We start from the raw sequence: 12,974 nt of genomic DNA on the forward strand, positions 1-12,974 counted from the left end.
AGATTTTCAAACCCCTTTAAAATGCCAGCAAATTCAAATGAAAAATTCGCAAATGGTCAGATGTTCAAAAATCAATATTTAAAAATATGATAAAATCGTTAATTTGCCGATTATTTTATGAGTATACAGCTCATAATATATGATAAATATGTGTATATAGCTCGTATACAGCTGATGTATCATGTTTTTTCTATTGGTTGTAGCGGGGTTCCGGAGCATCGTAGTAAGCTTCTTAAGAGTTTATAAGAAAGGTAATGATTACATATACATGCTTTTACACGCTCGTATTGGCAACGTCGACACAACGCGAAAAATTTAACTTTCTAGTACCGTTTCTAAACTTGAAAGGCTGGGAAACATGAGTGTGCCATTAAATCTTCATGGTCAAAAACCATTAACTGGAGGTTATATACATATATATATATATATATATATATATATATATATATATATATATATATATATATATATATATATATATATATATATATATATATATATATATATATATATATATATATATATACAAATTAAATCTAGTCAGACTGTTGATGTTTCAGAGATTCATAATTACAGTTTGTTTCCCTAGCGTGCTCGTTAGTTTTTTTTATAAGTACTACAAAAATCAATTTTGCATATATATATATTTAAAGTGCCGAAACCCTATAGGCAAGTGTATTCATCTGATGAGTCCTTGTGTTGGGTTGTTGCCTCTGGATTATTTGTCTTTACTGTTTTTATTGTTTGGTAAATGACGACTTATACTTATTGACGACATGACTGCCTGTCCATGGATTATTCTTTATGGTTAATTGTGTATGGCTATGCTGTTTGACCTATGTGATTGTATGGATGAGTAGGGTTAAGGCCTCATTCAAGTGCTGGTCTATATTAATCACTAATTTAGGAAAACAGTCTTCCTTTTCTTCTTCTCTCCTTTTTATTTAAATGTGTTTGTGCTGTTGCATTGGTAATTTCTCTTTTCGTTAAATATATAAGGTAAAGGATACGGTATTAGACTTTATAGTCCCAACCGGCGGTGCTGATCTCCATTTTTTGGCCCTTCAGCCAGGAAGTGTAATGGGGGGTTGGGGGCCAACCATCCTGTGCTTTCCCACAACCTTCCCCAGATTTTTCAAGGTACCCATTTAGAGCTGAGTCGACTCTGGCTAAGCTTACAGAGTCACGCCACTGACCCCCGTCCTCTCAGACAAAGGATCCAGTCAAATTATATATTTTTATTAGAGATTCATAATTACATTTTGTTTCTCTAGCGTACTCGTTAGTTTTCTTTTTTTATAATTTTTGCAAAAATCAATTTTGTAGTTTGTCTAAAAATTATATTTCTTTAATTGGATATTCTAAAAACTGTTGTGAACTTGATTGTTAACAAGTAATGCTTACTCCCTTTCCTTAAAAAAAAAAAAATTAATAAAAATATAAACATAGAACTTTTTGAATACCAAGTTGAATTCAAACCCTATTTTCCTGTCTTAAAATATTATATGACCTATTTATGACCAACAGTATAGTTTTTACATCATTTGTTTTTAATCCCAATGAATTAATCAAGCGCTTACTTAAATTGCATTATATACAGTTTGGCTAAAGATATTAGGTAAGCGGTTCTGATCCGGATGCAGTGAAATAAAAGTATGTGTAAAAAAGCCGTTGATACAAAGATTATGCATACAAATGCAAAGCCTCCATAAAAATTAAATTACTGGATTGTGGGGTTTCTTCTTTTGGATCCTTATATTGCTAGGTGGTGAGTGGCGCGTTATGGATCATAGTTTGTAAGTATTTTGAATTTGTCTGACTCTAGTTTGGGTGACATCTCCTCCTTGGGTGAGCGACTATTTCATCTTCAAAACAACCCAATTGATGTTCTTAGTTTGATAAATAATTTAGTAGGTCAGTCTAATAAATCACCATCAAGTCCCCATTTTTCAGATAGTAGTAAGTATGTATCGGCTTTAGATCGAGTATCCAAGAGAGATGGTAGATTCTTTGTACTTCAGCTTAATGTTCAGGGTCTTTGTTCTTCGTTTGATGAGTTGAAAAAAATAGTGCATAGTTGCAACCCTGATTCCATCGGTCTTTGTGAGACTTTCCTTGAACGAAAAACGAATCTCTATTGCATCTCCCTGGGTACAAGATGGAATATTTGAATCGGAGTAGGATGGCTAAAGGTGGCCTTGTTGTTTATGTTTCGGAATATCTTCCGTACTCTGTTAGACATGACCTGTCAAGAAATGAAGAAGGAATTTTTGAATACATAGTTATTGTGATTAAAAACCCAAGCTAGAACTTTCATTGTTGGCAATACATACCGGTCTCCTAGTGGGCCTGTTTCCTCTTTGCTTCAGATTCTTCAGAAGGTCTTGGAAATAATACAACTTCATTCATGTAAACTTGTCACTATGAGTGACTTCAACCTTAATTTATGTGACCTGAGGTGATCCTCGTCCTTAGATTTTCTTCCAACAATACTCACTTGTCGAACAGTACCTTCTGCATGCATCCCAACTCGCATACCTAACACTACCGCTTCTTTGCTTGATAATATTTTTTCATCTTTGACCTTGGCGCAAAATTCTATATTGCCGAGTGTTATCTCAGACCCTTTTCCTGTTTCTTCCATGTATGTTTGTTTCCATTCGTTGCCAAGGAGCTGGTTTTCCTCTTTAAAATTTAATGATCAGGGTTTGCATATTCTTAGGTCACGGTGGGCCGGTCGTTCGTAGAGTATTTTTGAAAATGAATATGACATAGATTCTTTGTTTAATTCGTTTTATTATTCTTTGAAAGAAGTTTGCTTGGATACATGTGATGCACCCCAGTCAAATCCGGCATCGAAAAGAACAGCTGCTTTGAATCCTTGGATGACTCCTGGACTTCTTAGAAGTTGTAGGAAGAAAAATAATCTATGGAAGGCTTACAGTTCCTCTAAGCCCTTTTCGCGTGATTCTCGGTTTCAAATTTTCAAAGCTTATAGAAGAGTTTACAATTCGCTTTGCCGAAAGCCTAAATCGTTACTTTACTATAGAAAATTCTCTGCGTGCGGTAAAGACACTAGGAAGACATGGCAAGTGATTAATTATGTTATCAGGCCATCTTTTCTGCCTCTTTCTATCCATTCAAGGGTTGTGATTGACGGCAAAAATGTAAGGGTTGAGCTAAAAGTTCAAGATCCGTTTAGTTCCTATTTTGCTAATATCGGCAAAACTACAACCTCTTCTGTAAGTCCTTCTTATTCTCTACCAGATTTTAGGTCTTACCTTGGACCAGCTTGTCCTAATTCAATGGTATTGGAACCTGTCTCTGAAGCTGAAATAGCCAGAATTGTCAATGGCTTGATGGGTTCTTCGTCTCTGGCCCAGACCGTATTCCGACTAAGGTTGTCAAGTTCATTCTTTCTGTCATCTTGTGTGCTCTCACGAGACTTGTCAATCTTTCTTTTAAAAATAGTGTCTTCCCAAGTGGTCTAATGCGTCCTCGTGTTATTATCCTTTTTAAAGGTGGATCAAGGAATGATCCTGCAAATTATTGTCCCGTATCTGTTTTAGTGTTTAGTAAAATTTTTGAAAAAGCTATGCTTTCTCCACTTCTTGATTATGAACACTTTTTTCATGATTTTCAGTTTGGTTTTAGGGCGAAGCACTCAACTGAGCATGCATGTGCAACTCACTTGAATTATTTAAATTCAGCTCTTGACTCTGGTTTGATACCTGCTGCTCTTTTCTTGATGTTCGAAAAGCATATGACTCATTAACACACAAAACTCTACCCCATATTGGTATAAGAGGGAATGCTTCGGTTTCTATCAGATTTATCAATTCGAGTCATCTCGGTTGATCCGCATTTTTATAACCCTTCTGGAATTATTTAGTGTTCCACAAGGATCTGTCATTGGCCTCAAAGCCTTGCCCTGACTTAAATGAAATACACGTATCAAGAGGATCTCTTAGTAGACCTAAGGATGGTTACGTTCGATTCCTAGGCATCTTGACGAAAATCTTTCGTTCAAGCATCAAATGAAAAAAATGATTAAAATGAAAATTTCCAGGAGTCTCAGAATCCTTAGAAAGCTCAAATACATATTTCCACGGTTGATTCTTAGAATTTTGTTCTGCAGCCTAGTTCAGTCTTATGTTTCATATTGTTCTGTTATTTGGATGTCAACTTTTCCTTCGTCTCTGAAGCCACTTTCAAAACTTAAAGATAAAGCAAGGACTCTTATTCAGGAAACTAACCGACCTTCACTTGAACCCTTGCTTGATTTGAAATCTCTCTATTTTCTTTCTTGTTCTTCTTTCATTTTTTTTACAGTTGCCGGCAATCTTCCTACTGTCACTACGTAATAATATATCTTTTGTTTCTTATCAATCGATGTATCACCTTCGCACTTCCAACAATTTACTGGTTCTTCACACTCCGTCAGTGAGGTCTGACTTCAACTCTCTGACAGCTTGCAACAGGATCTGGAACACGCTCCCAGAGTTCGCACGAAGCTGCCACTCGTTTGGTGTGTCCCAAAATTATGTTAGAGATTTTCTAGCTAGTAAATTTTTTTTTCATTACTGTTTCTTTTGGAGTTGATGTCTATGGATTGAGTTGGATATTTAATTGAGCTGGTGAAATCATGTGTTACCCCCTGCTTAGCTTGTCATTTTTGGGGAATATTAAGGTGAGCGACTGATTTTTTTTTTTATTTTGTTTATATTTTTTGTATGGTATTTTGTTTTCTCCTCTGTTCTTTCCCGGCCATGGAGCCTTATGGGGGAGATTGTCTTAAAGAATTTTCTTTGCGTAATCCCCTCTCAAACAAGAAAAAAATCCCTCCTGAAAACGTCTGTATACTTCCCAATAACCAATGCTATGTGTAAACAATGGGCTAAGTTCATAACTGCAGCCGTTCCCCCGGGGACTGTGGGGGATTAAGTCATCCTCAAAGACATTGTTATTAGATTTTCGACTATGCAGAACAAAATGGCTATCTCAAATTTTGACCGAAAGACTTTGGGAAAAAATGAGCGTGGGAGGGGGCCTAGTTACCTTTCATTTTTGATAATTTATTAAGGGCACTAGAACTTTTAATTTCTGTTAGAATGAGCCCTCTCATTATATTCTAGGACCACTGGATCGATACGATCCCCCCTGGGAAAAATAAACAAATATTATTGCCAAAAAACAAACAAAAATTATTGCTTCGCAGCGTCTGTAGCTTATATTTATAACACTAGCTCAAAGAGGCCGATTCCTGGTATTTCCTTATGTGCAAAGGATTTCGAAAAACAAGCGCTTTACTGAAAATCTACAGTCACATGGAACAAAACGGGATGTCGTTTTAGGAGCAAAAAAGTTCTCAAATAGCCAGCAAAAAATAAAAGGCTATTTAATAGGCTCTCAATAATCCTTCAACAGCAATAATATTGACAACTTCCAGTATCAACTTAAAGTCTAAACAACTAAGTAAAAAAAAGACCTTTTACTTTTGTAACTGAAAGTCATTAAGCAAAAATTAGAAATGACAGAATGAACTTATAAGGCACGGTCTTGTCAGCCAAATTATCAATAGCTAGCAATAAACAATTTTAGAAATACAATTTAGTGTTATTCAAAATCAAGAACTAATAAACCATAGCATAAACTCCAGATCCCCTATTACTACTGCCTTTAGTATGGAGAATTCCAAGCTATAATGGAAATTTTGAAGTTAGTAAACTGAGCTTAATAAATTTGAGAAAATATATACTAATTTTTCTTACATGAGTAAAAAAGACGAAACTTGAATTTTGAGCAATATCTACTGATAAAACCATGATGCTATTTTTGGGTTGAGTTGAAAAACTGTGCCCACCTGAGACTCTACGTGGGGACGGGCCTTTTAGGTTTAAATCACCATATCACCTGCAAGGACAGGCGACTTCTCAGTCATGTGTCAATCCTAAAATTCGGTAAACCACCTGAGGCTCTAGGCTGGCGGACCTATTAGGCTTAGGTCACCTGTTTGCCTGCGAGTTCAGGCGACTTGTCAGTCATCTGTCGCCTTTTCCAATATGCAATACTTAGTCGTGAGTCAACCTAAGAATCTTGGTCGCCCCGGTCCGATTCTGCTAGACTTTCCCAATAGGCAAAACTCAAATGTTTGAAAATATTTCAGTCCCTCCTTTCGCCTACAAGAACAGTGGATATTTTCCGTCATGAATCAACTCTAAAACCTCTGTCACACCCCATTGCAATTCCAGTAGGCTTTCCTAGTAGGCAAAGGAATCATTTGTTGGTCTCTAATCATCTTCAAATGGCTCACAGAACTGAAAGACTATTTGAATTACCCTAACTCCATGCCTATCTACCTTAGTTCTACCCTACAATGGTTGACAGATTATCATCAACAAGTGAAAATAATCATTTTTATATAACTCTGAAAAAATTATACCAGCTTTGCCTCTCACTGAGACTATCTGTCTCGGCTTTACTCTGATCAGCCATGGCTTGTAATAAGTAACTTAGAAATTTAATGGAGGCGCAAAGTAAGCTTAAATTACACTTTATATTTGCTGTCTCCAGCTTTGCTTTGTTCATTCAAAAAGATCTTTGTAAAAAAAAAACAAAAAAAAAACGGATACACTTTAAAAATTTGTTTTTGAAGATTTGGTGGTGATTTGTACAAGCAAATTGTGGGAATTCCAATGGGGGGGAGGGAATGCCAGCCCATTTATAGCTGACTTGTTTTTAAGTCAACTAGAATATAAATATATGATGGATAAGAATAATCCAAATAATTTAAAACATGTTTTGTCAAATAATAAAAGATATTTAGATGATATTTTGGTCTTAAATTGTAAGGATTTCATAGATATTTCTAAAAATATATATCCATCAGAGCTTATTCTTAAACCTAGTCATGGCACTGGTCATGAAGATCATTTCTTAGATTTAAATATTAATATTTATGATAATAATAAATTAAGTTTTAAAATGTATAATAAAACGGATGATTTTGATTTTGAAGTGATTAGTTCTCATTCCCTGAAAGTAATATACACTCAAATATCACATATTCAGCGTTTTTCTCACAGTTACTTCGTTATGCAAGGATTTGTAGTAATTATATTGATTTTAAAAATAGATGTAAAATCTTAAGCCAAAAATTGATATCAAGAGGTTTTTCTGCAAATAAATTAACTTGGCAATTTAAAAAATTTTGTTTTCATTATAATGAACTTTTAAATAAATATCAAAAGAATTATCTGGAAATACTTAAAGAAATTTTCAACTAATTTCGGAGGTTCGAGAAATGATGTTGCAGCGCCATTTATTTCGAATTGTGTTTCTAATAGAGCGGATTTTTTTAAAAATTAGTTACATGGTAAAGATGAATTCTATAATTGTTTAGTTCATTCAGGTTTTTTGCAATGTGTTAATATTTGTGATTTGGTAAAATTTATCATATTTAGTTTACCTATTGTTGCTAAAAAGAAGGATATATTAACAGGATAAGCTTGTTTTGGTGTTACTTGGTTGTTTTACATTTGCTGTTTTTTTTTTCTTTCATTAGCAAGGAATTTAGGGGTGATACCTGACACGCGGATGCCATGGATATTTTGTGATAGCCACGACACTTGGCTGGGTAGAGAATTTTAATGTGGCGAAACCCTATAGACAAGTGTATTCTCCTGATGAGCCCTTGTGTTGGGTTGTTGCCTCTGAATTATTTGTCTTTATTGTTTCTATTGTTTGGTAAATGACGACTTATACTTATTGACGACATGACTGCCTGTCCATGGATTATTCTTTATGGTTGATTGTGTATGGCTATGCTGTTTGACCTATGTGATTGTATGGATGAGTAGGGTTAAGGCCTCATTCAAGTGCTGGTCTATATTAATCACTAATTTAGGAAAACAGTCTTCCTTTTCTCCTCCTGTTTTTTTTTGTGTGTGCTTGTGCTGTTGCATTGGTGATTTCTCTTTTCATGATATATATCATCAAAAGAACTTGACATTCACATAAAACATATAAGATTCAACACTTAGTTAAAAAGTCAAAAATGTAAATAAGGTAACAATAAAATTAATGAAAATACATAAAAAGATGTGATGAGTCAAAACATGGTTAAAAAGTCTAAAAGAGAAAATGAATAGATACCAATAAAATTAATGACTGATTTTCCTGGCTATTATAGAGCTCAACATGCTCGGAACAAATATTTAAATGGAACACATCTTAGCAGTTATGAAATTTTTTCGACGAATCACAGATTTTCTACCAGTCTACGTTCGTTGCTGTTTTTACTTTTAGAACAGCTGCCGACGTGATGCATCAGGGCAAACTGATACAAGCACAATGTAAAATGCCAATTTGAAAGTCAGTACTTTTTACTGAGAAAAAAGAAAAACGCAAAGGCGAAAAAGTTCTATCACTCACCTTTACTGCTGTTTTTGCTTTTAGAGGAGTTGCCGACATGCCACACAGTTTAAACCGCTACAAGCACAATTTGAAATGTCGATTAGAAAGTCAGCACTTTTTACTGAGCAAAAAGAAAAGAACAAAGGCGAAAGTATTCCACGAGTCAGCCTTTACTGCTTTTAGGCCTACAGTTGACTCAATGGATTCTTGCACGCTTTCAATAAAACATTTCAATATACCCAAAGAGATAGGCATAATAATATAAGATTCTGACGATTTGGAACAATTAAAAGAAGTGATTAAAAAAACTAAAAACTTACTTTTTCGAAGTCAGCTTTTTCTTTTGCAGGATTAGTGTCATCAAATCTCATGATCAGTTTCCCATTAAACTTCTCTTTATAATGTTGATTAAGCAGGGCGGCCTTGGCATGGCCAATGTGGAGATAACCACTGGCTTCAGGAGGGAACCTGACGACTATTTTACCCATTTCAGCTCCAGGAAGCTCCACAAATTTTCCAAGATCTTTATTCTGCTTTGAGACTGGAGCAGCAGTAGATACAATTGGCTTTATTTCTGCTGGCAGATTTTCAATAACCTTACGAACAGCTTTATTATTACAAATTGACATGTACCACTTTTGAACAGAAGAAGGCAGTGTCTTGTCAGCGATCATGTTGTGCCAGTTTGGATTTACTAAAATTAACACATATTATCTATAATAGTTAAGATACTCATCTATCAACTACAAAGCATCATATAGACTTTATGGACAATTTACTGACTATTAAAGCCATTTAGACTTTTCAGACCTAAGTTGTTCGATTTCTTTTCCCCAACATTAGCTACATATAAAGTCTAAGATTTAAAATTCAGATTCATTTGAGACTCATCTACAAAGCATTATTTAGACCTATAAAGCCATTTTATTTCCTCAACTAAATGAAAAATTTAGAAAGTCGATGAATTCTTCCTCCCTTTTGGTATACTTACTGAAAAATAGGATCGACTTATGTAAAGCCAAAACTATATGTGAAGCTGAAATTTCAATCCTAATCAGTCATTTTTTTTACTTACTTGTACTAGTACTTGTAGCAGGACCAGACGAGGACGCCTCACTCGGCATCTAAAAGACTAGGTATGGTTGACATCCAATTATTCAGCAAACCGGAGCCTGCAGCTCTCCCACTTTCAACCTAATCTTGAAATCCGCCAATGGGGTTGAGATCGTTTCTGGCAGTTGCCCACCAATTCTACAACTGACCGCCAGGTCACCTGCGCCAATCTGGCAACAGGGCAGATAGAAGCACTTGCATTATGATGCGGTCATTGGGTCCTCTAAGAACATGGTCAAGTCAATACAGTCTTCTCTGTTTGACAATCGTGGCGACGGGTTCGATTTTAGAGCAGTGGTGGCGTACATCCACATTTGACATTCTGTCGGAGTATTGAATCTTCAGGATTTTTCGTAGACAGCAGTGGTCAAATACTTCCAAATCATGGAGATGAAGCACCTTCAGCGGCTAAATTTTGACTGCATAAAAGAGAACAGATCTAACAGCCGCTTTATAAAGAAAAACTTTTGTGTTCATGCTGATCTCCCGCCGGTTCCACAAATGGCAGCGGAGTCGTGAGAAGATGGATTAGGCTTTTGTTGATTCTTTTCTGTACGTCAAGGTAACAGCCTCCACGAGAGTCTATTGCTGAGCCAAGATGGCTGAAGCTAGCGAATGTTTCCAATCTTGTCCGTAAAGCACAAGCTGATAATCCAACTGTATATTCAGATCCGTGACCTTAGTTTTGGCCGTATTGATCTTCACACCCAATAACTGAGAGAGATGTGCTTTTTTATTTAACATTGCTTGGGCAGATGTTGGATCAGCAGCAAGAGCGTCGATGTCATCCGCGCAATCCGTGTGCAAGCATGTTAACAGACCTTGCTAATTCTGCCAAGAGTGAGTGTCGTAATTATCAAGGCATTAGTCTGGTCTCTGTAGGTAGCAAATTACAGAGTAATATGACACTTTTTAGACTGAGAGATGCTGTAGACAAAGTTTTAAGGGAAGAACAGTGTAGTTTTAGAAAAGGTAGAGGATGTACCGACCAAGTTTTCACTCTTAGGTTAATAATTGAGAAGTCCCTTTGCTGTCAAACACCTTTGGTCCTCAGTTTCGGCGATTATGAGCAAACTTTCGATCCTGTTGATAGAAGAGCGTTAGCAAAGGTCTTACCCTTGTATGGTATACCAGAAAAATACAATTAAAATGATTTGTGGTATGTACAAGAATAATACTGCTGCGGTTAAGGTAGGAATTGAGTTTAGCAACTGGTTTTGTATTAAATTAAGAGTTAAGCAGGGTTGTGTTCTATCGTCCCTTTATATGAATCATTTTGATGGACTTTGTCTTAAGGAGCACAGGAAAGGCAATTAGAGAAAGGCAATCATTTGATATTTTTGGTGAAAACCATCTTCCAAAATGACATATTTCAGGACATAAGCAAAGCCGTCAAACCTACGGTGCCGTGATATTTCATTTTATAATGCAATTTCTTTTTTTTGATAGCCCTGTGAATATTAGAGGTAATTCCAGGCTAAATAAAAATCATTTGAAACGTAGGAAAATACGTCTCATATTACTACCAACACCTTATTGCAGAGAAAAGCCACCTGTGGCCAAAACAGCTGTGTACACTCCTTATCCATCCCCCACAGCCCAAGGCATAGTTCTTTACTCTCTTTCATGAATCCCTAATTTCTTTTGCGTCCCTTCGTATGACCTTTTCCCAGAACATTTGGGAAATAGCTATTGTTTGTATTGCTGCAATTAGAAGCCCAAAAGCACAATTTTTAAATAGTATTTCATCCTTCATCCACAATATAGGGCTCAGCCATTTTAAAACTTCGTTCGTAATAGTCTAGGAAGTGGGACCAAATTTTGTGTACATCTAATTTTTTTTATACATAATCAGTCGAACGAAAACCTAAAACTATCCTTAGTCGAACGAAAACCTCCACAACTATCATTAGAGTGGTTGTTTAATAATTGAACCACAAAAGCTTCCCGGAATACCATATTTAACTTGGCTTGATGGTTTTAGTCATTTGTCCCCTAATTTTATTGATGGTGATATTTAGGAAACAAAATACTAAAAAAGAAATCTAAAAAAAACACACCTGCCAAACAGACTAAATCTGAACATAAATAAATTCTAGGGCTATATACAAACAAAGAAAGACGATTAGAATTAGGTTGTCATTCTATTCAAGGCACTTCCCTGATTTTTACTTTTTGCTGTTAATTTTTTTGTTTTCTGTCTTTTCCTCTTTCTCTTTCTTCCTTCATCAGTCGTTTCTTTTGTTTTGAGTAGCGTGATATGTGGTTTTAATTAGCTGAGGGTGATAACCTCGCTTGCCCTTCTAAGCTTATTGCCTTTCTTGGCAGGCGAATGGCGAATACTGTTTGTTTTCTTTTTTAATAAATGTATATCTATATCTATCTATATCTATAATCTTGGGTCACATACAAAAAAAAGAAGGAAAACTCACAAAATACAGCTGCCCAACAGACTAAATCTGCCATAGTCAAATTCTTTCCAACTAAAAACTTCTGACTTGATAGAATGTCTTCTAGCTATAAAATAAGAGCACGTTTATTATTTAGAATCAGAGAACCAAAAGATGTCTTAGGAGGGGGTTAAAATCAAATACACACATTTTTGGCTATTGTCTGTCATTTTTTTCCTAGTAGAAGGGGGACTCCTTTCGATCAATCTACGAATCTAATCATATTATTACTGCTACTACAAAAAACTCATAGTAACCACCTGAAGCCACATGAGGGCAACACTGAAAATTTCATTAAAAATATTAACAAGGGCGTATCCAGGGATTTTGTAGGTTTTATCGTGTATCCCAGTATTTTTTTTATTTATGGGCGTATCCAGTATTTTTTCGGGGGAAGGGGGGATACAAATAAAAAATTGCTTTGAAGTATTTTTGTTAGGCTTTTACGAGTCGAACAAAATATTCAGAGGGGGAGGGGGCAAACCCAATAGCACCCCCTCCTGGTAGGAGCCTTGGTGTAAAAAAACCTTGTATTTTCTTTGTTGGATCCTAGCATAAAAACACCAATTTTAGTAATAATTTGTATTATGATTTGAAACGGTAAGGATCCTTAAAAAAAAATATCACTATGTTTGATTAGCGTAATGACTACTAAACGTAGATAACTTCGAAGACCACACTGCCTTTCCATGACGAAAGTAAAACAGTTCAAAATAGGGATGATACCTTTTTATTGAGTGAAATATAAAATTACTTAACTGGATATTTCGAACACATATACAGTGTTCATCATCAGCGGTAAAACTAAAAGACATGAATACTAAATATCCTAAACTGTTTTCTATCCTAACGTCTAACATTTGTTTGGAAACCTTGACAAAGACAAGGCCTTTGGTAACCTCGACAAAGACAAGGCCTTTGGAAATCTTAACTAATTTTTTTACAAGCAATTATTACTATTTATCATTCCACTTCATGCTTTCGCACACAGCTTTT

General features: G+C 35.5%; 1 protein-coding gene across 1 annotated transcript in view; it reads right to left on the reverse strand.

Moving 5' to 3' along the window:
- Positions 1-12,974, reverse strand: part of LOC136028731 (bifunctional glutamate/proline--tRNA ligase-like) — a 51,519-nt gene that overhangs the window by 30,267 nt on the left and 8,278 nt on the right. Inside the window, exons 3-4 of the mRNA XM_065706602.1 lie at positions 11,961-12,045; positions 8,736-9,109 (exon numbers count right to left, since the gene is read on the reverse strand). Of these exons, the coding sequence (XP_065562674.1) occupies positions 8,736-9,109; positions 11,961-12,045 (459 nt within the window). The remainder of the gene's footprint in view (positions 1-8,735; positions 9,110-11,960; positions 12,046-12,974) is intronic.

This window comes from Artemia franciscana, chromosome 7 (assembly GCF_032884065.1).
Source record: "Artemia franciscana chromosome 7, ASM3288406v1, whole genome shotgun sequence".
Taxonomy (NCBI): Eukaryota; Metazoa; Arthropoda; class Branchiopoda; order Anostraca; family Artemiidae; genus Artemia; species Artemia franciscana.